Source organism: Eleginops maclovinus, chromosome 6 (genome assembly GCF_036324505.1).
Source record: "Eleginops maclovinus isolate JMC-PN-2008 ecotype Puerto Natales chromosome 6, JC_Emac_rtc_rv5, whole genome shotgun sequence".
Classification (NCBI taxonomy): Eukaryota; Metazoa; Chordata; class Actinopteri; order Perciformes; family Eleginopidae; genus Eleginops; species Eleginops maclovinus.
The window spans coordinates 21,376,338-21,402,543 of record NC_086354.1 but is presented as its reverse complement, the minus strand read 5'-3'; the positions used below and the strand labels follow the sequence as shown (position 1 = coordinate 21,402,543).

At 39.0% G+C, this 26,206-nt stretch overlaps 4 protein-coding genes across 6 annotated transcripts; 1 reads left to right on the top strand and 3 right to left on the bottom strand.

Annotated features, from left to right (window-relative positions):
- Positions 1–95: 95 nt before the first annotated feature.
- Positions 96–9,292, top strand: parp2 (poly (ADP-ribose) polymerase 2). The gene is made up of 16 exons (XM_063885479.1): positions 96–297; positions 1,272–1,439; positions 2,006–2,076; positions 2,369–2,419; positions 2,644–2,750; positions 2,867–2,941; positions 3,031–3,133; positions 3,209–3,362; positions 3,993–4,131; positions 4,235–4,298; positions 4,809–4,943; positions 5,648–5,775; positions 5,917–6,016; positions 6,225–6,323; positions 6,503–6,627; positions 8,169–9,292. Exons 1-16 carry the CDS (start codon positions 222–224, stop codon positions 8,326–8,328), a joined length of 1,755 nt encoding a protein of 584 aa, XP_063741549.1. The 5' UTR covers positions 96–221; the 3' UTR covers positions 8,329–9,292.
- LOC134865770 (protein lifeguard 1-like) lies at positions 9,053–12,201 on the bottom strand (the record flags this gene model as incomplete). Its single annotated transcript, XM_063885478.1, has 5 exons — positions 9,053–9,503; positions 9,784–9,927; positions 10,298–10,426; positions 11,027–11,227; positions 11,962–12,201. Coding segments are annotated over 5 exons (849 nt in total), but the record flags the coding sequence as incomplete, so codon positions are not given.
- Positions 12,202–12,741: 540 nt separating this feature from the next.
- Positions 12,742–17,344, bottom strand: LOC134865769 (protein lifeguard 1-like). Of its 2 annotated transcripts, XM_063885476.1 has the most exons (5): positions 16,298–17,344; positions 15,756–15,873; positions 15,005–15,133; positions 14,336–14,524; positions 12,742–12,849 (listed from the first exon to the last, which is right to left on the bottom strand). In XM_063885476.1, the coding sequence occupies exons 2-4, from the start codon at positions 15,810–15,812 to the stop codon at positions 14,393–14,395; spliced, it is 318 nt and encodes a 105-aa protein (XP_063741546.1). In that variant the 5' UTR covers positions 15,813–15,873; positions 16,298–17,344; the 3' UTR covers positions 12,742–12,849; positions 14,336–14,392. The 2 variants fall into 2 exon arrangements, with proteins under 2 accessions (XP_063741546.1, XP_063741547.1); XM_063885477.1 differs by lacking the exon at positions 16,298–17,344 and having other exon boundaries at positions 15,738–15,795.
- A 926-nt stretch (positions 17,345–18,270) lies between these two features.
- Positions 18,271–26,165, bottom strand: zgc:66427 (uncharacterized protein LOC406256 homolog). 2 transcript variants are annotated; one of them, XR_010165996.1, is made up of 6 exons: positions 25,371–26,165; positions 23,151–23,246; positions 22,941–23,046; positions 21,199–21,300; positions 19,393–20,810; positions 18,271–18,978 (listed from the first exon to the last, which is right to left on the bottom strand). XR_010165996.1 is itself a non-coding variant. In XM_063885475.1 (5 exons), the coding sequence occupies exons 1-4, from the start codon at positions 25,882–25,884 to the stop codon at positions 21,243–21,245; spliced, it is 774 nt and encodes a 257-aa protein (XP_063741545.1). In that variant the 5' UTR covers positions 25,885–26,165; the 3' UTR covers positions 18,271–20,810; positions 21,199–21,242. The 2 variants fall into 2 exon arrangements, 1 of the variants encoding a protein (XP_063741545.1); XM_063885475.1 differs by having other exon boundaries at positions 18,271–20,810.
- Between the last annotated feature and the right edge of the window lie 41 nt (positions 26,166–26,206).

Here is a 26,206-nt window from a genome sequence, read left to right as displayed (position 1 = left end):
AATAACCGTATTCGGATTATCAACACCGTGATGAAGGTATACTGCGCATGCGTCATGCTAACGAAGGGGTTTACTGGTCTACCGGAGTGATTCATCTTCTTAACAAACGATCTTTAGTGGCACCAGCCAGGGAACAGTGGTCGAAAAAGTTTACCGCCATCTCTGTTGTGTCCCTTTCTTACTGTACCCACTTCACTACTGGTTATTGTTCATACTCCACCATGAGGCGTACAAGAAGTTCGAGAAGTAATACAAGTCAGGTTGCAAAAGAAACTGAGGAAGTCCAGTCAAAAACAGGTTGGTGCTATTTAGCCTTTTGAAGCTAACGTTAGCTGCTCTACCAACGTCAGTTGCAGACAAATCTGGGCAAAGGAGGGCAGGGGAATACATGATATATATGTATGGTTTATGCAGGCTTTACTGTTGTTGCAAAGTATCTAGAAAACAACTAACTACCCAGGGTGGCTACCATACATGTTACAAGTGGAGCTTGTTTGTAAAACCTGTTAATGTCCACCACTGTCAACCATCACAACACACACATAAAGGTATTGATGCACAGGGATGAACCTGTTTTAGAACATCTCATATGGTAGTTTATAAAGGAAGGAAACAGTTACAACTGCCTGCTATACATATTTAGTATTGATTTAACTGTATAATATAGTTTGGGGGTGATGTTGCTGCTTTTCAGTAAAGGCATCTCTCTCATGGGGCATGCAATACAAACTCACCAAGATCTCCCAGTCTTAAGGATGTAAGGTTTTTGAATACATAACAAGTCATATAAACCCTGTGTTATTTCATGGGACTTTGCAAAATAGTATAGCTCTACTCTGTTGAGTTGATTTAGCCTTTTTGTATTCATATCCATTGCTGAAGTTTTACTACAGTGGGTTAAACACGGGTTTGTGCTGAATCTATGTCAATGAAAATAAATGTCATTCAACATCTGTTATCGTAATCAGTTCCACATTTGTATGTACAAAGACAGTCTATTAAAATTAAATGTGTGTGTTTGTTTTCCTGCAAATACGTTATTTTATTTTAAATTGTTGTCTGTCATGCTCTTTGCTTGGACATACAGTATTCCATGAATGTGGATCCTAAGTGTCTTATAGTTTTATACTTTCACAATAACTTGTTAAACACACAGATTTTATGCAGTAGAAAGTGGTATTACATATTGTGTGTGTGTTATTGCAAATACATTTTGTAGAAAAATAAGTTTCCAAAGGTTTTTAAAAAGGTTTCTTATGTTCTCTTCTTAGGAAGTATGAAGGACGCCGGTGACTCGACTGCTCAAAATGAGACTTTAGTTCAAGTTAAAGAGGAGGAAGAGGAGGAGACAGAGCAGCAGCCTGTAGCTAAAAAGAAGAGAGGAGGCAAGAGTCAGGCAAAAACTCAAAAGATGCCCAAAGAAGAAATCAAAAGTGAAGGTAACGTGACACTTTTTTTTCCTGAATTCCTGAAAGAGTTTGAATTTATTTTTCGTGTTTTTTTAAAGAATTTTGAAAGTTCAAATTCAGCTTCTTTTATAAAATGTCTTTGAAATAATGTGTATAGCCCAAAATACTGACACTTAGAGAAAATTCAAGAACACAATCCAACTGAAAGCACAATAAAGAAATAAATGTGTCCTTAAAAGCCATTTACACTGTTTCAAATTCAGAAAATGGATGAATCAACTTGTATTTGTTTCTTATGTAGCATAAAGGATCTACCATCGAATTACAATGACTATAAATTATCCTTAAAGCTATTAATATTTGGTAGGATGACTAGTTCAGAGGTTGTTAACCAGATATATCTCAGTGAAAGTGTACACATATTCATACGTATTAATACGGCAATTGTTTTGAAGTAGAAATGTGAGTCCTGTGAAGACATCAGAGCAGCATATTTAAAATAAGGCTCTAGGGTTAAAAGGGTTTACCTGAACTTCAGTTGAAATATCAGTGGACACCATTAATGCTTTGTCTCTGGTCTTTGGATATGGAATTAGAGGTGGTGAGGACGGTGGTCATGAAGGGAAAAGCTCCAGTGGACATTGAATGCAAAGCCAAACTGGGAAAGGTACAGCATCTCTGTCCACAGAAACATTCACACTGCTTCGGTGACAGTTCCCCCTGTGAGCATGACACAGTTTGTGGTTTACTATACATGACCGTGTCTTACTTTTCTTTTGAATGCCTGGGCAGTTTACAGCTATAGCAATTGATACACAAAGTATGACTGCAGTTATTGATATTTACTTTCAGGAAAAATGTATGTCAAATGCGTTTTTGTACAAACCATTTTTGTGTAATACGTTTTTTATTTCCCTGTCTACAAAATGCAATAAGTAACGGTTCACTTTGTTTTTCAGGCTTATGTGTACAGTGAAGGAAATGATGTTTACGACGTGATGCTTAATCAGGTAAAATATTTAAACACCCTTTGATTTGTTTTTGTTTTTTGAGTAGTACTAACTGACTCAAAAAAATGGTTTCCCCAGGTTTCAGGTCGGATTTCAGAGAACAATATATTTTACTATGCTTCTTCCCTTTTATACATTTCGTACTATTTTCACCTACAAAGTAAGGAATGTCTGTAAGTAGATTTTCAGGCTTGCAGCAAATACCTTTCCTTCTTGTTTTGCAGACAAATCTCCAGTTCAACAACAACAAATACTACCTGATCCAGCTGTTGCAGGACGACAGCTCCAAGGCTTACAGTGTGTGGGCCAGATGGGGCAGAGGTGAGTTTATGTACCCTTACATATGTAATATATGACAGATTGCATTCATTTAGGAAATCAACACAAGCCTATAGATTGAAACTAACTGAATGATAACATGAAGGTGGTTTCTCTATTGTTTTTTAGTGGGAAAGTGGGTCAAAACAGTCTGACAGCCTGCGGTTCAGACCTGCTGAAAGCCAAAGATATCTTCAAGAAAAAGTAAGATTGTCAAACTAAAAGAGTATTTTCTGATTCCTCCAATTGAAGTGAGTTAGTTCAATTCTGAAACTGTGTTTGTTTCGCCACAGGTTTTTAGACAAGACCAAGAATGAGTGGGAAGGCCGAGCGACTTTTGAGAAAGTCGCTGGGAAATATGACATGGTCTACATGGATTACAGCACGAATGAAAAGGCAAAGAACCAACAAGTTGTGTTTCTCATAAATATCATTTATTATCATGTATACTAATGTAATTCACTGTTCCAGGTGGAGAACACAACTGTCGTGGATGCTGCACCCAAGAAGAGGATCTCCAAGCTGGATGTGAAGATCCAGTCGCTCATGGAGCTGATCTGTGACATCAAAGCCATGGAGGAGTGTGTGCTGGAGATGAAGTTTGACACCAGGAAAGCTCCTCTGGGTCAGTCCGACAGAATCAACGGAAATATATCCCAGAAAAACTGTTAATTGTACATGTTAGAATAGATTTAGAATAAATAACAATCGGATAAATTAAAATAAAATGTAAATATTTATATAAACATAAGAACTTAAACTAAATTCTGCACCTTTTTAACAAAATTATAACAACAATAAATATTAAAAAATAGGTCAATTACAATCTAAAGTGTTTTACTAGTAGCGTTCCCACAATTTAACTTACTTACATTTTACGAAGACCAAATACATATATAGTATTTAAAGTATTCAAGTTGCTAATTTATTGATGCCGTAAAACTAGTCTTCAAAGTCACTGTTTGAGTAGATTCAGGATTTAGCTGGTGACAGAAAGTGCAGAGGTCCCATCAACAGCATGTTTGCCATCATTGACCAATTTCTTTTTTGTAATTAATGATGGAATATATCTTAAGGGTTACAATTTCCAAGATGCAAACCCTGACTGCGAGTGATCTACCTTAAGTGTAAAATAATTCACAGCACTTCTCCTCTCCTCTTCTTTCTGAGGAGCAAAACAAATGCCCAGTTTTTTCAAACCTTTTGTTGTGGTGCTTCTTATTTTAAATTCAGTATTTTTGCTTTCTCACTGCAGGCAAGCTGACCTCGGAGCAGATCCGTGCAGGCTACATGGCGCTGAAGAAAATCGAGGAGTGTTTGAAGAAGAAGCGCAGCCGTCACGATCTGCTGGAGGCTTGCAACCAGTTCTACACCCGCATCCCTCATGACTTTGGGTAGGGGATATGGTGGCTGTGCGGTTAGAGCCGTGCACTCTGATGTCTGAATGATGACAGGCAAACATTGAGCTTTGTAACTAAATAGGATGTCATCTTCTAGGTTGAAAACTCCTCCAATCATTGATACAGAAGAGGAGCTGAAAGAAAAGATCTCCCTGTTGGAGGTAAACGGCTTCTCCATTATTTTATTCTGCCTATGTCTTCTGTAAAAACAATTACAATTTGGCCCACACATAAAACTTATGCTTGTCTTATATTGTACTTCTTAAATATATATGTACGTATATATTATTCATGTGTTAATAAGCTTAATTTTACAATAAATTCAGTCAATTAAAGTTGAACGATTTTCTAAAACGCCCAATAACTTGCATAACAAGCTTGAAATAGGCCCTTCATATTTCCCCCTATTATAAGCAGCCTGAGGCTTCTGATTTAAGGGATGAGCTGACAACACTTTATATAACAATATAATTGAAACCCTATGGAGAGCTGTGAGGTAGGCTTTGTTTTCTTTAATCATATTCAAGTGTCAAGCATTATCTACCTGCATGGGGCATTATACCTCACCTGTACTGAGTGGCCCAGCCCTTCATATCTTTTTCTGCATGTGGCCCTCAGTGAAAAATGTCTCTACTGTAATACCTGGTGGTCCTGTTTATTTATTTCTCCAGGCTCTGAGTGACATTCAGATTGCAGTGAAGATGGTTCAGTCCAGTGGAGACAGTGATGAACATCCGGTGGACCGACAGTACTCCTCCCTCCAGTGCCAGCTGCAGCCTCTGCACTCCAGCAGCAAAGAGTTCGAGGTCAGCGGTTGTACTAATCACAACTTATAATGAACAACGACAGAAAGGTTCATGAACCTGGACTACATCTGTTGATCAGTGTGACTGAATAAAACCCGTAAAGGACATTCACACCAAAACGCATTTTAAGGAACTTGCTTCGGTATATAGAGGTACAAACATAAACAGTGTAAGGAAATACGTTATCAGAGGAAGATCAAGAATACAACAATTATATAAAAATGTAACGTTACATAATAAAGAGAAATAATGACATGGAATTTAAAAAGTATATACAGTATATTATACTTTGAAAGTAGAAGGCTGCGCAGATTTTAAAAGAGGAAGTGGTAAATTGTAGATGAGCCAATACAGAGATGGTTATCTACTATCTTGGCGTCTAATATTGAGCAGAAAGTCCATTTTTCTTGTTGATTAAATAATAATAAAAGCAGTTTTTTGAAAGAGGCCAGTGATGAAATACCCAAATCATATTGAGGGGTTTTGTTATGTGATATACATGTTAGTGATTGTCTTAAATGGGCATGTGATACCGACCTTTAGGCCTTTGAATTTAATCAAATTTGCTAAAGACTCAATATCCAAAGAAGGGAACTACAACTGTACAAAACTGGGTGAAACTGAAGCTTCAATAACCTGAAGACTGTTTGTGTATCCAGGGTTGTTAATGTTTCCTTGTAACTTTTCCTCTCCTCTGTGTGAAGGTGATTTCTAAGTATCTACAGTCCACTCACGCCAACACCCATAAAGACTACACCATGACCATCCTGGACATCTTCACAGTGGACCGAGCCGGGGAGACGGACAACTTCCTGTCACAGATGCACAACAGGTGATCCTCAGCGGGCTGAATGAACTGTCCATACTCCTTTAGGCTTTAGAATAACATTACTGATTCGTGTTGACTTAGATACAATGCTGCTTTCTAATCTACGTTGCTATAGATGATATCATTTAACTTCTGTCTCACCAGGACTCTGTTGTGGCACGGGTCCCGTCTCTCTAACTGGTGCGGCATCCTCAGTCAGGGGCTCCGTGTGGCCCCCCCTGAAGCTCCCGTCACTGGTTACATGGTAGGATGGATGCACAGATTCATGCATATACTGCATTTCAGTTTATTCTCAAATCCTCTTCCTTTAATCTTCTAAAAAGTGCATTTTCACAAGTCAGAAGTCATGCATTGCGTCTGCATTTAGGCGTCTGTGTATCACTTTATTCTATGTTTACAGCACTGTATTTTTATTCCAGTGCTCATAATTGTCCTGATTGTCTTGCCTCTAGTTTGGAAAAGGTATCTACTTTGCTGACATGTCATCAAAGAGTGCCAACTACTGCTTTGCCAATCAGAACAACCAGACAGGACTGCTGTTACTGAGTGAGGTGAGTTGGTTTCCTGTTTTGCACATCATATTTTCACATACTCGGAGCAGAACAACAGAGTCAATGGAGGGAAAAGGTGTCTGTAAACTGAATTTAACTCCCACAAAATGTGTGTCTGTGTCTGTGTCTGTGTGTGTGTGTGTGTCTGTGTCTGTGTCTGTGTGTCTGTGTGTGCGCAGGTCGCCCTGGGAGACTGTAACGAGCTGGTGATGGCCGACTGCAACGCCCAAAATCTTCCGGCCGGGAAACACAGCACCAAGGGCCTCGGACAGACCGGACCTGCCCCCAAGAACTCTGTCACTCTGTAAGTCTCCTTACATTTCACACAGGCCCAACGCTGTTATACAACAAAATGTTTAAAATATCTGACAGGGGAAGTTTGTTAATTGCATTAGCCAAGAAAAAATGCAGGGCAGAGAACAATGAAATTAAGAACAATTGGAAAACATTATAATATTATAACGCACAAAACAAGAAGTAGCCCTTTAAAGATCTCTGTTAGCTTGCAAGGCTTCTTTGTTTAAACGCTTCTTTGAGATTATAAACAGGCCTCATATTCTGTGTAGTGGAAATAATTTGATTTGTATTTCATTTAATTATTTCTATTTTCTTGAACAAATTAGAACTATTCCTACGTTTGTAAATGACAGAAGGAATGCTTTCCTATTCATTTGACTTTTGTTATTTATTTATGTATTTTTTATACAACGAGGCATCATTCAGAGTAATACATAAAGCTCCGGGACTTGAGTATCCTCAGAGTGCTTGACAAACTACCCAAGCTTTTTACTTTATTTTTATAGACCTATTTGTTCAGGGTTATTTTTAAGCACTCCAAAGAAAAGGTCGGATGGGTTTGCTCCAGAAAGAAGCACTTTGGAGTAGAAACAGTGAACTCTGTCTGCTCTCTAGTGAGCGACTCAGACTAATGGACCGACCTCGCTTTACCCCCCGGTGGTTCTGCCTGCTCTCCCGCTCTGCTGCTTCTATACTTTTTCTAAATACGAGTCGTTCCCTAAGCATGAGAGCATAACACTCATTTCCTCTAGTGCCATCCTTCAAATCCTCAACAGAGAATTATGCCTTTAATGTTTTAGCTACAGTAAGTAAACAACAACTAGATAAGAAACAATATAAGGTGCATTATATCTGCGTACATTATGGAAGACCTGACCTTCTGAGTTTTAACATTAAGAAACATAATAATGGACACTTTTTTTTAAGCAAAAACGACAAACATTTAATTGTTCCGTATTCTCAAATGTGAGAGTCTTCTGAACCTGATTGTAAACTGAATATTTTTGGACATCTGAAGTCATCGCCTTCAGCTGTTCAGGCATTTTTCACCTTTTTTCTAATGTATTATAGACCAAACCATTGATAACTGTCAGATAAATTCATAATGGAAATGAGTATTAGCTTTACAGCCCTAGTTGAAGCCTATTGCCTAAAAAAAAGAGCGTCATCTGGAAATTAATTGGCTGTTATCTGTCATTCCCATGCCAAAATCTTCTGTTACCAAATCCTCCAATGTTCATAAGTATTATTATATATAATTATTATATATCATTTAATCGTTATTATATTAGGCGACAAAAAGGGATTTATTTTTCACAACTTTCCTCAACCTGATGATGTGTCAGTTGGAAAAGGAAGCATTGCATTCATTAATAATAATAATAATACGGTATTGTTGTTGCCCTCTGACATGAACTGAACCTGGCAACTCTGAAACAATAAGCACCACAAAGGGAAGAAGGCAATTTGCAGTTATCCTTTAAAACCACCAGAGAGCTCCCTAAATAAGTGCATCTTTTCATTTGTGCCCCTCTCTCTTTTTCTCAGGGATGGTATGACGGTGCCTATGGGTCCTGGGGTGAAGACGGGGGCGTGTCAAGACGTCCATTACCAGCTCCTGTACAACGAGTACATCGTTTACAACCCCGCCCAGACTCGCATGAGGTACCTGCTGCGGGTCAAGTTCGACTACCCTTCCCTGTGGTGAGGCCGGGCTAAACAGAGCGGAGAAACATGGAGCTTCTCTCTCTCCCCAAATGTCCAAGCACTCTTCATGCTCAGTTATTCTGGTTCTTTGGTACAGGTTGTAAAAACCGTAACACTTTGCAGTTTCTGGGGGAAGTGTTTACTTTGTGAAGGAGCAACTATATCAGAAAATGATTGTTTGTACAGTCATTGCTGAAAGTGATGGCTGCTGTTCTTCCTCATATCTTATATCTGTTCTATTGGTTTTACTTGATGTTTCATCCTGGACTTTGAATGTTTCGAGTTGGCATTTTTCACAGTTTGACAGTTTAAAGAACGTTTTGATGAACGCTAACATGATTGTCAGATGAATTTGTTGCATCCTTACATTAACATCCTCAAGTTTGAACAGGCAATGCTTAAACAACGGACACAATATGTAAAAATGCCAACAAAAGTGAGGTTTCTCTCTGAAATCAACATTGCATCTTCGGTCTTTTTCAAGAAAATGTGCTGAATATTACTCGGCTAGTCCAGTTAACTTTGATAAGTCTAAAGGGAGAGAGTAAGTTCATGCGATAAGAAAAAATATGCTCGACTTTTTGCACTACCCTTCTTTATATCCCGTACGTCCTGATCTATAAACAGCTGTATGTTTTGCAATCTGTGCCGTGCTGCTCATGAAACACAAACGGCCTTATGGATCTATTGGAGTGTCATCGCCTGACTTTAAAAACACAACGTAAAGATTTGAAAGTTTCTTTATGGCAAATTGGACGTGAGCATTTCTACCGAATAATTACCTAAATTCTAGTGAATGCCTTTAATTCAAGTCATTTCTGTGTGTGAACATGAACTGCAAAAAAACCCAAATACTGTTAGAATTGTACAAAAGAATTGTTTGTCAAACAATAATACTCTTTCTTTCATTAAAGCAGCATTTACAGTATTTACAGTAATCAAAATAATAAAGTACATTCATGTGATTACAGTTTGGAGTGTCTGTCTGTCTGTCTGTCTGTCTGTCTGTCTGTGAATGTATATTGTGTATGTACATTAGCTTCACCTCCTCCCCAGCAGGTAGAGGAAGATGAGCATTATGTCCAGGTAGATGTTGAGAGCAGCATAGATGTATTCCTCTGGATCCAGACGGTAGCTCATCGTCCCCATCATCAGCTGACAGTCCACCATCAGGAACTGAAGGGAGAGGGAGGAGGAGGAAGAGTTAGGACAGGGTGAGAGAGCACCACCAGATCATTTATGACATGTGTTCTAATACACTTTAGTCATGGAGGAAATGTCACAGAAGAAAAAGCACAGAGTAACAATCAAAATAATGATGGCTAAATTCCTGTCGACCAATCACAACAGAGCCGGCCAGCTAGCCATTCAGAGCAGACTAGGCTCTGGTTTCAGACAGAGGGTGATAAGAGGTAAATGACTGTATAAATATGCACATTGGTATTTTCTCCATTACCAGTGAATACAGCAGAGCACCAAAACACCCATAGGCGACGTCAGCGAGGTAGGAGTAGTAGAAGGTGGAGAAGAACCCAAACATGATCAGGTCCACGGCCAGAATCAGCAGAACACCGTAGCACATCGTGAAATCATAACGAGTCTGTAATAAACACAGGAACACATTACTACAATACTTTGCATCCTTAAGAGTTTTTGGTCGGTACATTGAAAGCGCTTGAGGACATATTTTCTTTTAAAATGAATAACTGTTTCTTAGTAAAGCGCTTGAATCTCCATCATCATGACGTTATCTACTTCTTACCTTTGATCTTCTTTCTTTTAATTGATCGACAAATCTTTTCATCCCTACATTCACATTTTCCTCCTCTGATACCAGTAAAAGTCAAATTCTCTATTTCAATAGAGAGCTACAGTATGAATTCAAAACTGATTTGTAAAGCAGCTTAACAGTTTGCATGTCTCTTTGCCTTTAGTAGACACGTCACATGATGCACTGCATGGTTTCTGACCTGTGCAGAGAAAGCAATGACAGCCACAGTGATGGCCAGCGTGGCTCCCATAGTGATGACGACTGCCGAGGTGTCATGGAAGGAGGCGATGGTTCCCACCATGTAAGACAAGCTCAGAGTGACCACAGCCTGCAGGCACAAGATACGCCTCATTAAACATCTCAGGTTTCTTTTGAGAAAGCTTTTTCAATAGTCTGCAGACACATTTATTTCTGCCATGCACTCGCATAACATTTTTTTAAATCAAAATTTGAGATTCAAAGGTTTGATCGTCAATAACTACAGAGTGTGTTTTGGAAAGTAAAATACAATGTAATTAAGACATAAAGGGACAATTACATAAAAACATATTGGTTCAAGTAAGGTGCAGGAAAATCCCAATACAGTAGGAGTCTCTCCTTATTTAAAAAACCAACAAAACTTCAACATTTTAGACCAAATACAAAATCTACCAGTTTCTAAGTTCCACTTTAACTGTAAATCTAGGTCTAAATGTTGCAGAAAACCAAGCAGGAACTACAAAAGTTAGACTGCTTCGATAATGTCTGTACTGTACTGGGATATATTTTACCTGTACCTTTTGGACATTTACCCTTGCATGGCTAAATATTGCTCTTTTTTATTGCTCTGTTCTTTGTTTCAGATGTAAGATATTGGTGACACTCTATATTGTGTGAAATGTATAACAGTAGATATTTGGGGGTTTATCCTCCTGTATTTGTCACCCACCAGGCCCAAGATGTTCCAGGGGTGACGCCGACTGAAGCCTCTGCTGCAGCTGAGGGCGAAGGAGACCACGAGGAAGATGATGATGGAGCTGAGGTAGGCCCCCAGGCTGTTCTGCACCGCCTCTTTGACCACGCTGGAGAAGGTGAACACACACACCACGCTGAAGGTGAACAGCAGCTGCAGAGTCAGGATGCTGAACACCTGCACAGGGAAAGAGGAGCTTCATCACTAAATATCAGTGTATATAAATGGTCTAAATTAAATAAATAACAAGTACTTTCTCATTCAATTAAGAATTTTAGTGCAAAAAGTACATTCTTTTTACAAGTGGAGTTAAAGAAAAACTTTACATTAATATATTTCCGGCTACACACCGACCATGTTTACAAACTAAATAAATACGGAGTAATCATATCACCAAAGAACTCTGATATTCTATTTAGTTTGGTCCGATTTCTACAAGAAAGATTAGTTAATGTGCCTCATTTGTAATTATTATTCATTTAGACAATGTAATTGTGTATCAAGGTCGTTTTCAAGATACTATTCCATTGAATGATATTCATTTTGTGCTCTACCCAACGAGAGAGTTATTTGCCCCCACTTGACGCCCCTAGACTGATTTTGCATCTCCTCCTTTCGCAATAATCTGTCACCTAAAGCAGGAAAACTATCTTTGAATGTACCCCAAGAAATGTGCTTTTTCATCATATACTGTAGATACGTTTTCCAACCCATATAGAGGGTCTCAACACAAGGTTGGGAAACATCTGGTGAAGGATAAGCAACACCCCAGTACTGTTCACAAATCGAAACAAACACATGACAAGAGTCATTTCACATCAATCACTGCAACACTGTGAGACTGGTTTGTTCACTATAGGTTGTTAGGATACATTTTTGAAGTCAGTAGCAAAGCGTTGAGTCGCACAAACCTTTCTAACAAACGCTCTCCTCACGGTCTTGTCATCGAAGGAAGACGAGGATATCAGAGGAGTTGTGTCCGACAGAGCTTCAGGGCTGATGTCCCGAAAGTCACGTACCCAGTGGTCGGCTGATTTATGCAGGTTGTGTCTGCTTTGGCTGCAGGGTGCATTGCCGGGGCTGCAGAGTAGGGAGGAGGTGGCTCTCCTTGGTAGGACGGTGGTGGTGGTGGTGGTGGTGCTGAGGATGCATCATAACCAGGAGAGACCAGTGTGTCTCTGGATGTGAGGAGGTCTGCTGTACCTGACATTCTGGAGGAAACTGTGGGTCAAACACAGAAGTTCAGTTAAAATAAAGGGAACTCAGGGCAGTCACAGTAGGAAGTTCCTGTATAATTCAACTTTTCTATTGTTTTCAAATGTCGACTTCTGTTAACCCTAGTTTGGTCTACTGTTTATGCAGCATTTATGATAAAACATCACCTGCTTCTCTGTCTCACCTTTTAAGGCAACTCTTTTACTCAAAACCCATCCTATTAGTGGACGAAAGGGAAATATTATGCTTCATCTTCATGAGTAGAAAATAGCATGGCTACATATATTTGTAATCTGAGTGAATAATAGCATACTTAAAGGATTAAATGAACCAAACGCTATTTGTTATCTTGTTGAAAGTACCACTAAATTCTACAATGAGACACAGTGAACACCAGGATATTTATTTGCCTTTATGTCTCACACACAACAAGTAAAGATTAATAATAAAGACTCTTAATAAACTTACCTTTGTGGATATTACAGTTGTTCTGACACCACACCTTGCTGTGAGAGGAGCACATCCAAAAAGAAAACCTTGAGTTGTGATCGGTTTGACCCTGCTGTCTTGTAGGGTTTCACTTCCTGACAGCGGGATGTAAAGAATTCAATGTGTTAGCTGTCGGTCACGACCCGCAGTGAGGAAATAGGAAACTCCACCTTTGCTTAATTGCCTACTTTGCCCGAGGTTGTCAATTTATTCAGTTTCATTTATGTTGTTACTGGAAGTGTTGGCTGCTCATTCCGTAAAACACACGCCTCAGACTGCTGATAATAAGGGGAAGTATGAAGGGGACATTTCATGTGTTTCACAAATAAGTGCTTTTTTTTATCGACCAAGATTTGTTAGAAAAAGGTTTTCCAATTTAATCGACTGAATTTATTTGAAAAGTTGGCTTATTACTCATGAATACTACAGTGTAATATATGTATTTAATAAGTACGATATAAGGAAAGCACAAGTTTCATGTGTGGGCCGTAGTCCATTATACTTTTTAAATGAGCTGAGGGCTGATTCAAAATGTACAATGGGCCGCATTTGGCCCCCGGGCCGTAGTTCGGACACCCCTGCCTTACGCCTCAGATTTTCATAAATTCCAAATGAAAGGGAAACTAGTTGGCACTTATTCAGGCACTAATCAGGTATGGTTTTGCCAAATCTTCATAACATTAAGAGCAAGGCTTTTACTTTGTATTCTTAAGATATGACATGTTTAAAATAACAGATTACCAGAAAAAATAAATGTTACCAACAGGTCCACTCAGTAGGTATTCTGCAGCTTTAAATGGTATCACATTAACGTGATCACCAGGTGGAGTCGTAGCAAAAATTAGTAGATGTTTAATATCTCATTTTGTCCTTTTTAAATCCCAACGTATTATTTAAGTTTTTTTCCCCAAAAGCTCCTAATTAATGTAATTATTATTATTATTATTATTATTATTATTATTATTATTATTATTATTATTATTATTATTATTATATTATTATTATTATTATTATTAACATTATTATTATTATTATTATTATTATTATTATTATTAATTATTATTATTATTATTATTATTATTATTATTATTATTATTATTATTATTATTAATTATTATTATTATTATTATTATTATTAATATTATTATTAACATTATTTAATGTAAATAATGTTTTTGGGTTTTTAAAATTTTTTATTCAGTCACAATATATAGTTTTTAGCTTGTACAATTTAGGATTTAGTGAAAAATATTTTATAATCTTTTGTTTCAGTCTCTAATCTTTGGACCGTGGATTTTCTCTTCTAACATGGTATTGCATCTTCATTATTTTGGACTCATAAAATGATATTGCAGCCTGTCAAATACTTGTTTAATATAACTAACTTTTGTTGAGGGTAAAAGATAGAATTGATTCAAGAAATACTAAAAACAATGCTCAACATTTTGTCCAAGTCACTCTATATCGTGTACATGCTAATATCAATGTGAGCTGTTTTGCATTGGTTTATTAGAATTGATCTATTGGAATAAATATATATACAACATCCACTGCAAAAACAAAAAACACAGTACAACTTACTTTTGTATTTGTTTATATAAAATAATAGGTAAGTGTGTCTGTAGGGGATAGTTTCAATCACCCCCCAGCAGGTGGAGGAAGAAGGCGATGTTCTTGATGTGGTAGTAGCAGAAGGTGCAAGAACCCAAACATGATCAAGTCCACGGTCAGAATCACCTGAACACGGTGCCAGATAGTGAAGTCATTAATCTGCAAAGAACACAGGAACAAATTAGTAAATTAAATAATCTTATCAGCACAAGTGCGTTACATTAAAGAAAGCAATCATTTCCCATTATTTCCCCACTTTCACACATTATTTTAGTCTACACATGTCCCTGTCTCCCTGGGCCCAAGAAAACGTAATATTACATGATGTAATAAGATAAAAACTAGCTGGAATCAGATCAATAAAATACAAGAGTAGCTGATTACATTTCTGTCTTTACTGGCTTGATTGATTAATCGTCTCAGCTTCAGATTCACATCCTCCTTCCTCGGATACTATTTGTTCAGCACAAGAATCGTTCCACATCCAATGTGATTTTGCTTTACGACATTTGAAAGCTATGTCTTTAAAAATGATACGGTGGTTTAAAATGCCCGCACAGCACTTTGTTTATGACAAACACAGAACATGATGTCTGTATACAGGGAGCATTTCGAGAGGCAGCTCTTGGGTTGTCTCACCTCTGCAGGGAAGGCAATGATAACCACAGTGATGGCCAGCGTTGCTCCTATAGAGACGAAGACATCCGACGAGTGGTGGAAGGAGGCGATGGTTCCCACCATGTACGACAAGCTCAGGGTGACCAAAACCTGCAGGCATCATCTTTATTAAACACCTCGAGTAGCTTCTGAAAAAGCTTTTCTGTTGCACAGTTTAGATGCTTCAAGGAGAGACTGATACACACTAATATGTCTTTACGTCATTTCAGTGGTTTTGAGCCATTTTGAGCTTAATTATGATGAAAATATCTAACAGATGCATCTTAGTTACAGAATAGTTTGGGAAATACATTATTGGGAATTGTTGAGATACTTATAACTGAGTACACCTGTGGTTGGAGATTCTTTAAATAGCTGATTTCTCCGGTTGGATGGCAGAGAGACAACAGTTGTTCACATTATTTTAGGCCTAATGGCACAATATTTGGCGCATTATTGTGCCTTAGATATGACTTTGTTTAGTAGAAATGTGTTTTGGCTATAAAAAAACAATATCCCAGAGCTGAATTTTTTTACAAATGCTATCCTTATTATGAATGTCAACAAAACCTCAACGGCTCAAACTGAATCTGTGAGCGTGAGCACAAACGTACAGTAAACTGAGGATTCATTTGGACATTTCATCAGTTTTCTCGCAGCCAAATTACGTGTAAAGTGAGGTTACAATATTGCCAATGTGTTTAATCATTACTACATTTAAGTCTTTCCTTGCCTTTTGTGGAATATTACAGTTGTTCTGACACCACACCTTGCTGTGAGAGGAGCACATCCAAAAAGAAAACCTTGAGTTGTGATCGGTTTGACCCGGCTGTCTTGTAGGGTTTCACTTCCTGGATAAGATAGAAATCAGACACAAACAAGGATGTAGGCAGCAAGGCCAGCTGTGTGAAATTGTGATCAGAATGGCATTTTTTAAAAAGTATGACAAGACCTTGACCTGCTTCATTTATCTTTCAAAAAGACAGTTAAGAAATCAGGTTGGATTTATTTCAAAGAGACAATCAAACATGCATGAAGATCTGTTTGAAGTTCATGTGATTAAAATGGATATAAAGAGACAGGGAGCAGCTTGAGCAGGGCCTCAAGGTAGATCAGAGAGAGCAGGTAGTTCAATATTAGCAAGGCCAAAAACAGATGATAAATCAGGAACAACAAAAAGAAACAACAAATGATCTCCCAGAATGCAAAGTATAAAAAGGAGTTTTATCCAAGGCTTGTTTGTCTTGGTGAAACCCATTTTCGTTCAAGGTTCACCTGGTGATGGCTGCTGAACAGGAAATAGGGGGAAAAACCCAGCATGTCTCGGAGGAGTGGATCAAAGTTACAGTAATGAGATCATGACAACAACAAAAAACACGGTATCAGAAGAAGAAAATACATCACAGAACCAAGGACCTCAGACTTTCATAAAGGAAGTTTATCGTCCCCAAACAAATCAATGGAAACTGCTCAGATGATCAGTCTGACCCCTGACGGCGTGTTATTAACCGTGAAAGAGGCTTTTGGGGTTTTCCGTTTTCTGTAGAGTGTTATATAGGTTGTTTTTTCATGCAAATGATCTGTAAAGGCTAACATTTCTCTACCACATAACACCATTTTTTAGATATTGAAAAGCTTCCTGCCACCTCTTATGCCCCTTTTCCACCAAACCGGATCCGGTTCAAGATCCAATCTTTTGCTTTTCTGGCGCTTTTCTGGTTCGAGCCTGTAGTACCCCTTATGTTTCCACCGCTCAGAGGCCGAGTGGAGCTCAAGTTGAGCTGCGGCATTGCGTCATGACGTAACCGTTTACGAGCATCAGTCAGTCAGTCAGTCAGTCAGTTAGTTTAATACTGTAAGTATACAGTATATTAGTATTTTCGGTATGTTATACATATTCAAAGCTGTAGGGTTCAATGAATGGTAAATCTGATGCATTCATTAAAACTAATACAGATACACTGAGTTTCAATTATCCATTTTTGTAGTTTTAATCCTATCTAATGTACCCACGGTAGCCGGCAATAAAGTCATTTATTTGCTTTTGTGGCAGGTGATTTGAGTCGTCTTACCCTCAAACTCCTATCAGATATTTAAAACACATTAAAGCAATTCAAACCAATTAAACAGTATCTGCATGAGTAGATTATAGTCGGCATGAATAAAGTGGCTGGGATTATTTAAAGGATTATCAATTACCAAATAATGTTTGTTTAATATCCCAGTAAACACTACAAACAAACACAAATGAAGCAGAGTAAACAGCCAGATCATTTATTTGGGTTTACAGAGAACAAAAAGAACAACAGAGAACTGAGTTGTGCTTACCTGTTGTGTTGGGTTAGTGTGTCTGACACCTGACTGCTGTGAGAGGTGGAGCTGACACACAGAAGCAATTCAGCATTTTTGTTGTGTGCGTGTGGTGTATAGAGTTACACTTCCTGGATTGATTGAAACAGAAATTGCTAAGTCTGCTTCTGATTGAAAATAGGTCAGACGATGTAAAAGAGCCTGTCACTTTTTGGCAGCTCGGTATAAAATCAATGTATTCTTTATTTTTGGTTTTGGCCTGAAATTTTTGGCCTGAAATTTTTGCTCCCTTTTTCTTTAATTCTTAAAAGGAAACCAAATCAAAAAAATAAATAAGCAGGCTATATATGTTTTTAAAGTTATAACGCCCAAATTTCAGTGGTGTAAAGTAACGAAGTACACTTACTCAAGTACTGTACTTAAGTACAATTTTGAGATACTTGTACTTTACTTGAGTACTTCCATTTTATGCTACTTTATACTTTTACTCCATTACAATTCAGAGGTAAATGGTGTACTTTTACTCCATTACTTTTATTTAATACCTTTAGTTGCTAGGCAGATTAGTATTAATGATGTGAAATACAATCAACCCTTAAATCAGACTTAAGTTCCACCTGGAGTAAACTCACAAGCTAGTACAAAATATAAGTTGCAGCTCTTATAGGATTAACGCTAAAATGTTCAAAATTGTTTACAGCTTCTTTCAGATAACAAAGATCTCACATTTAATTTTAAGTGCTCCAAGTTAGTCAACAAATAAATAAAATAGTAGTTGTTGGTGTTAGTTCCATCATTCAGTAATATCATTAAATTCCTATTATAATACAATTATTCCAGGACAGTGTGTCCCGTCTCATGTCTGAACAGAAAGGGACGAACAACCACAAACAAGACGTTGAAAACACTTAAAAAACACAAAACCGACATTCACAAAACATCTCTCACACATATTTATTGTAAAAAATACATATAAAAACAATTTCTGAGACATACAAAAGATTGGAGCTTAGAAACAGTATATTGAACAGACAAAGACCAAGCCATTTTCTTGAATTGCATTACATATTTACAATTTAATAAATAGAATTCAATTTGTTTCGTTATATCAGAGTAAAAGGCAGATTGTCCATATCTTGGGGGTGCAGTTGCCGCTGTGGCTAATACATCAACCTCAAAGCACAGGGGATTATTGCCCTGTGATTTAAAACCAAACGATTCAGGGACATTTATACAAAAGACCGTCCTTTGTTGGAGCTATTTTAAAAACACACACAACATTTAGTTAGCATTGGTAAAGATTGAGGTATTGAACCACACAGCTTAGAGGGGGTAAGAAAGTAAATGAGTGGGGTTTTCAGATTGTCTTTTTATCTTTGTCAACAACCCAAACACCACCACCAAACTCCTGCAAACACAAACACACACGCACCCCTCCCAGCCAAAGTATACAACATCATAACTTGTCACCACAACAAAAGTAACGTCTAAGGATCAACGCACCTCGTCTTCAACACTCTCTCACACAATGCCCCCAAATACAGACAGACTTTTGGCATGATTTTCCTTCTGTTCTCCATTACAAAAAGTGAGGAGGGCTGCCCTCTAGTGGCCGGACGAGTTGTAGCACCTCAGACTGCAGAACACTGGAAAATAAAATTTGAAAAAAAAGAGAGGCTGGGGTGAACAAACTAGCCAGTAGGAAACCTGTGCACTGGGCTGACCTCTAAACTGATCCATACCACTTTTGAGCAGCGATTTAAAACTCGTGGTTCAGGCAAGCAAAGCAATCGATTCATGTTGTGTGTTTTCGTCCCATTGTTACACAGCATCTGTTGAGCAGCCTTTACTGTGGGGGCTTTATTTCAGCCCTCAGAAACACCACAAATACCTGCTTGCACAAATAAACCCTTCACCAGGCAAAGGCAATCAGCACACACACAAAATGCAAAGGTAAGCCATTTAACACTTGTAGCAATAATTATGTGATGATATAATATCTTAAAATCCTTTAAAAAGATAGGGGGTTGGGGGGGGGGGGTAGTTATGTAATAATTTACCATCAGCTGTCCATAGCCTCCAGTGTTGGGGAGAGAGGCAGATGCCACATGGTGTAAACATGGCCCAAAAATACATCCCTCAATCCATCCGTCCTCTTTATTCCTGGCATGAAAGTAACCAGATGGCGAACCGTCGCTTGGGGTCTGATCCAAAAATCCAGACAGAGAGTGGTTGCGAATGAGGAGGAAGAAGAGCGGGAGGAAAAAAAAACACAAACCGCAGTCAAAGTACAATGGGACCACACGAGACACGTTGCGTACCGGTGCCACCGTGTAACGGGATGTTGGCCAGCTTGATTGTAATACAAAATTAGCATTCAAAAATAAAAAGGGTAACCCGCTTGACCAAGCATACTTTTAGGTAATTTACAGTACACACACACACACACACACACACACACACACACACACACACACACACACACACACACACACACACACACACACACACACACACACACACACACACACACACACACACACACACACACACACACACACACACACACACACACACACACACACACACACACACACACCTTATGTGAAAAAAATTATCAGCCTTTAAGGACAAAAGTGCTCAAATTGGTGCCAACACCAGCGCTACTATGACCCTATGAAATAACTACAACCTTTTCCATAACACTCAGCAAGTAGCAGCACGTTCAACTCGGCGCTGACCAACCACATACGAAAAAACTGACCTACTTAGAAAAACAACTTGCCCCCAGACTTCCCCTGAAATGTTTAAAAGGTAATAGTAAAAAAGAATACACCTATTAACGGCAGCACCCGTTCACCAAAACTCAAGCCCTCGACCTCCAGCTGGTTCAAAATAAAGCAACGTTTACTCGGTAACGGTTCACGCTTTCGGTGGGAGGTTGGTTCATTTGGGGTTAGCCCGAGGAAAGAAAAACATTCATCCGATGTATGACATGGAACAATACTCTTTTTGCAAAATACTCGATAAAAATGACCAATCCCGTTTGGAGGGAGAGAAAAATACACGGGAGAGAATCCACTGTCAAATCTTTTGTGTTCCTCCCCAAAGTTCGAGATCGCGCCGGGGGGCAATTTCCATCGTTCTGGGATGATAATGTTTATCTGAGTTCTTTTAATATATTTATATATAAGCTCCGTTGAAGTCTTTAAAAATAGAACGGGAAACTCCTCCATTTGTATTCCAACAAGGACCTCGACCGGAGATTAGACGGCGCAACATCGAAATGGCCCAGACCAAGTTCAAAATGGACCGATCCAGACGGAGAGGGCGCCGGGGTTTCACTAACTGGAGCTTCTTCTTGGGATGGTCTGTTCTCCAATCAAATTTGAGTTTGCATGGGAGAAGGACAGTGGGCTTATTAATTTGTCCGATTACACATTTTGATTGGGATTTGTTGGGGATTCAGTGTAGTCTCCTGTAAGGGCGGAGAAAGAAAGAGTGAAGATTAGACAAAGTGATGTGCGCCGTAATGCCTGTATCAAAGTAAAGTCTGGATGATCATGATCTACTGTATATGAAACAATATTATCATCACAAAACAATTCCACAAAATTCTGATACAATCAATATGTGTCTTATAGCAAAACAATGATGATGACCACTTTGTATTTTAGACCCTTTTTTTCAGGGTTACAATTCGTGTTCAGACATTTCACTTTTAGAACTTTGACTTATTTTGTTACATGAAATAAAAATGTAAGATTTCTTTGAGCAAGCCATCTAAAAAAATGCAGATATTGTATATACCCCAATATTGGCTAATTAGATATCCTGGTTATTAAGTAAATCTGACACGTATATACCTGAGTCGGGTTGGTCACTGTGCAGAAAACATGTGACCCGGGAGTCAATCGAAGGGGTGTTCAGGGCAGCAGGGTTTCACCTTGGACCAGGAATCAATGCAGCTACAGGGAGTGAGGGGGAAGAAAGAGCCAGGGACACAGAGACACAACATTTTTGATTAGCTGACGTAATTGTTGCTGAACCTCTCTGCCGGGTTTTTGATTGTGGTGTATCCCAAAAGGCTTAATCCACTTACTGACAGTGTGGGAACCAGAGTAAAAGTATCACTTCAGCGGGCTGTGAAAAAGGTTATTGGCTCTCTGACTCCTTAAAGTTTTCCCCATTACAAATATAGAGATGACAACGATTCTATGTTTGAGTTGCAGCTAGACAATGGTGTTGATTTCCAGCTACTTCTTATCTTTTCTAACATTTACAGAGGTGTGTTTGGGTTTCAGACGATGAGTCAAATTATCAGGAAATTGTGACGCTCTTTATTCTGAGCACTTTTTCCAGATTCTTTAACACCAGATGATTCATCAAATGTGTGAGAAAAAGATTCACACAAGGGGTCCTTGCAGCCCCACACTAATATATGAATTGGGTGGTTAAAAAATATGTTTCCTTACAGTTTGTGAACATGAACTCTATGCTCATTTTTATCACCATCATCTTTAAGTTTCTAAACTTCCAGGCTTTTTCCAAATCCCTACTCTCTACTGGGTGGACCAAACAGCCACACCTAACGACTGGCACAGAGCTCAAAGCTTGAAGGCTTTTATAAAAAAGAAAAACGTACAGTAGTTTCACGCTTCATCTGAGAAGAATGTTCCCTCTGGAGGAAACACAAGGATTTTAGCCTTTGCAGACCATTTACATGCACCCAAAACTATGTGACACACGAGAGGAAAGGGAAAACCCACAAAAGCGTAATAGGGCCCTTTAAAAAAATGTCTCTCTGCTGGTTATCTGTCACAGTTAAACATCATGTGTGCTTTTAATGTAGTCAGTTAAGTTATAAGAGTGTTCATTTGAAATAGAAAAAAGCATTTCAAACGGTTGAACCCACAAGGATGGGAAAAAAAGAGCAGACAGAATCTTCACGGTGATGAATGAACTCATCTTGGAAAATGTCAAGTCTCAGCAAGTTCCGTCTCATACTGAGCTAAATTATTGGAACCCATATGCCCTTACAAAGTTGGGAAAAACTGTATGTGGAACATAACAGTGTGCTTTCAAATGATTAGGATATGGGCTGCAACATGCACAAACACTTCTAGTAGAAGTTTCAAAGCGCTTACAAAGTACTCTGCAGTATGTGTGTAAAAAGGTCTGATTAAAATGTAATCAAAGTCAACTTATGATGATGATGATGCAGTTATTGAAAGCACCATTGATATCATTTACTTGTAAAATAAGAAGAAAGAAACACACTGCTGGTCTTTTTAAGTGACAAAGTAAAAAAGGTCTTGTGCAGTGCTCGTCCATTTTATCCCAAAATAAAAAATAAAGTTTATGAAAATAACTCAGAAGTTAAACATCTTATCCTGGAGAAGGAGAACAGGCTCTCAGAAATGTGAAGTGATACATGCATTAGTACAGAAAAACTTTAGGCTTCCTTATTTTCAGAAATCCTTACCCGCAGTTACCACAGTTTTACAGATCAACGGCTGCTTTTAATCTCACTTGTGTAATTTGCATTTTTTTAACCCGTCTCTCTGCATTTTATTATAATGCAAATATATTAACTGAACGTTGTTACCTCTTATGGTAGACGCAGAGGCAGGCCAGCCTGGCGATGGTCTCTCCCTGAACCAGATCCTCCAAACATATGGAGCACTCGCCGCTGTCTTTACTGAGCACATCCGCTGTACACACACACACACACACACACACACACAGCAACTGTAAGTGTTTCCAGAGCCTTAAAAATCACAGGCATTGTGCCATTTTTCTGATATATGATACTTACTATTGTATGGTAGGGGAGGAGACGTGAGGCAGCTCAACAGGTGATCCTCGATCCGACCCCCAGGGAAGGGCTTGGAGCAGAAAGGACAGCGGATATCTGCGCAGAGCAGAGACACAACACAGCTGAGATTAACACGCTGTGTCACAGCAGCGAGACTTAAATGATAGATGATGTGCACATCATGGCGCGCACTGGTGCTATGTTTGGACATCTAGATTTCCCTCTTGGCAAACCAAAGAACCACAATCACTCATCCTTATCCTGGAGACAGTGTGTGAAGGATGAGACTTCGAGTATAACTGACCCGCAATAGTTTGGAAACTTTATTCGACTGCATGCCTGGAACAAAACAGTGACTCAGGCTGAGTGAACGGGACAGACAGTGTGCCTTGCTGCCCTAAATTCCCCTCCTCTATCTACGTGCCGCTGCCAGCATGTGAAGTAGCGACCCATTTCCCTACTCTTGCTAGAGGGCTGTCCTGGGAAACCCACCATACTTTTGTATTTTGGCACCGAAACACCCTACCATCTCTGTGTAATCGACCTTCTAATGCAGGCCAGGGCTGTGTATTGGCAAACATTTGTCAGTATGATATGTATCTTATGATACAGGGGTTATGATTCAGAAAACCTGTAAGAAAACCCATAATATGTCATTTATAATATAGATTTTAGGAAAACGGCCTCTTATAAAACAACATTTATGCATGTTTTTATAATACATGCATAAATACAGTTTAAAAAAAGATACGCATCACAACAGCGGGATCTGCATTTGAATTTATCAGTTGCTGTATCATCAAACATCACAGTACTACTTTGAGAGGACACACTCACTGAGAGGGCCCATGTCTTTAAAAATGAAAATAAATGTATTGAATGAATGAATCGTTGAACTGTTTATTAGAAATCAACCCTTTGTTTCAGAGAATCAACACAGCATCACAAACATTATTTAATGTCGCAATATTTAATATTTTCTTACACCCCACGCAGACAAAGGGTGCTTTTTCACTTCCCTTACCCAAGTTCCCAATCTTAATGCACTTCAACAACAAGTTGGTCAGTTACTCAATGTTTTTATCTTGCACGCTGCAGGATTTGAAAGAGCATGTATTTCACCACTTCTAGTTTTAGGCCACAGCTCTGTTTCTTACAATAGGGTCTCTGATGATTGTCGTCAGTATGCAAGCATGAGAAAAGAGATTATCTGTTCAGGAATGTAAATGCCCCATATAATCCATTTGAATGTCAGACTTAGGTGAGTGAAAGCTGCACTGGGAGATGTTTAGATGGATAACTCATTGTTTCATTGTCTTTGAGTTTGTCTAGTATTGTTTTAAAGATATTTTCTTGGCCTTAAAGGAATTTTATGACTTTATATTACTGTTATGGCTGCTTAAAGTTGACAATGAATACTCCCACCTCCTACTTAACCATCATATCCATATTACTATAGTTTTCTCACTTCCACCCACTCATGTCTTCAATTTAATAGCAGCTGATTAAAGGAAGCATCAACAGTTATACCCTGCATTTTCTATGTCGATGTACTGAGTAATACAACACGATTTATAAATTCCATGTAATCTACGTAGGATAGCTATCTTAAAACATGGTGCATCACTTCTGATGGAGACCAGCCAATTAGGAAGGCAGGTGTTACTTGTGCGACACAATATAGAAACTGAAAATACTAGTGACCTGAAAAATTGTGTGGAGGATTATAACCCTGTACTGTCATAGTGTGTGCTGTGTGTCTGGGAATTAATCAATACAACACAAATGTAACATGCTGATAATATCGAGTTGCAAATGAAAATGTTAAATATATAAAAAGAAGTCTCATCATCTGACCGGATTTTGGCAATTAGGTTTACACAAACATATTATGTTTTGACACCAATGTCCAATCTCAAGTGCACAGATCTCCACTTTGGATATAGTATCATATTTTACTGTACTAACTATATTTTTTGTAACTATTTTTACTTATTTTTTATTTAAAACTGATTTTATGATAGTACCATCTCTTTTTTTTTGTTGCTACGTATTCTTCTTTCTGTGTCTTTGTATGCACCACTTAAATACCATAGAAAATTCCTCGTATGTTTAAACTTGCTAGTAAAGCCTTTTCTGATTCTGATACATAAACACAATGAGATAAATTAAGTTGTACGAAGAAAAGGAACAAAGAAGAAAAAGTGTCAATGAACTTACTGCCATGGCGGTTGTTAACACGGTACAGGCCGATCCACGCCTCTGACACCGGCCGCTGGTGTGTGCCTCTGACCCGGGCGGATCTTGCTCCCACACTGCGGCCGGAAGAGTGCCTATTCCCGGGCAGCCGCTCGGAAAAAGTGCGGTGGGGCGTGCGGCCTGTCTCCTCTCCGGACTGATGTTCAGCGACCACGGCGGGCTCCGGGCTTATATCCCCGTCTTCCTCGGGTTTCCCCTCGCTGTTGTTGTCCTCCACCGGGCTCACACTGGAGGGGATGCTGCTGTGGAGGTCGGCGGGGCTACCGTCGGCGCTGGCCCCATGCTGGTCCGAGTCGCTGCCCTCCTCCGATCGACTACGGTTGGCCTCGGTTTCCTCGAAGCTCCCGGAGAAGTCGACCATGAGACTGGTGGGCCTGGTGCAGCGGGGTCGTCGGTAGGAATCCCGCTTCGTGCCATCTTTCCCGAAAGCAGGGGGAACCGGGTCTTCCTGGAGGCGACTTGCTCTCGTCCCCATCTCTCCTTAGCGAGCTAATTCAGCTGCGGCTAGCCGAGCTGCTTCCTCAAAGCGAACCACCACCGAACAAGAAGGGGGGGCAAGTTAACCTCGAAACGACCCTTAAACTGACAGATATTCGTCTTGGGATTTTAAATAATAATAACAACTGCCTGGTAAATGAATCATCAAAGATACTAGATGTAGTTGTATGTTCCTTCCCTCGCCTCAGTTTGTCTTCTCCACATTTTTCTTTCTTTTTTGACGTGCCCCGTTCTCGCTGCTGCAGCGGAAATAGAGTGTTTTCGCTTCCTCCTTGCGCACTACACACAAAGTTACGGTA

Coding starts and splice junctions, on each gene's coding strand:
- parp2 (XM_063885479.1), top strand. CDS start 222: ATGAGGCGTACAAGAAGTTCGAGAAGTAATACAAGTCAGGTTGCAAAA. Junction 1,440..2,005: donor AGAAGAAATCAAAAGTGAAG/GTAACGTGACAC, acceptor ATATGGAATTAG/AGGTGGTGAGGACGGTGGTC. Junction 2,942..3,030: donor AAAGATATCTTCAAGAAAAA/GTAAGATTGTCA, acceptor GTTTCGCCACAG/GTTTTTAGACAAGACCAAGA.
- zgc:66427 (XM_063885475.1), bottom strand. CDS start 25,884: ATGGGGACGAGAGCAAGTCGCCTCCAGGAAGACCCGGTTCCCCCTGCT. Junction 23,047..23,150: donor TCCTCCCCTACCATACAATA/GTAAGTATCATA, acceptor GTGTGTGTACAG/CGGATGTGCTCAGTAAAGAC. Junction 21,301..22,940: donor CTCTGCGTCTACCATAAGAG/GTAACAACGTTC, acceptor CACTCCCTGTAG/CTGCATTGATTCCTGGTCCA.
- LOC134865769 (XM_063885476.1), bottom strand. CDS start 15,812: ATGTGCTCCTCTCACAGCAAGGTGTGGTGTCAGAACAACTGTAATATT. Junction 15,134..15,755: donor ACTGTAATATTCCACAAAAG/GCAAGGAAAGAC, acceptor TGATGCCTGCAG/GTTTTGGTCACCCTGAGCTT. Junction 14,525..15,004: donor TCATTGCCTTCCCTGCAGAG/GTGAGACAACCC, acceptor TGTTCTTTGCAG/ATTAATGACTTCACTATCTG.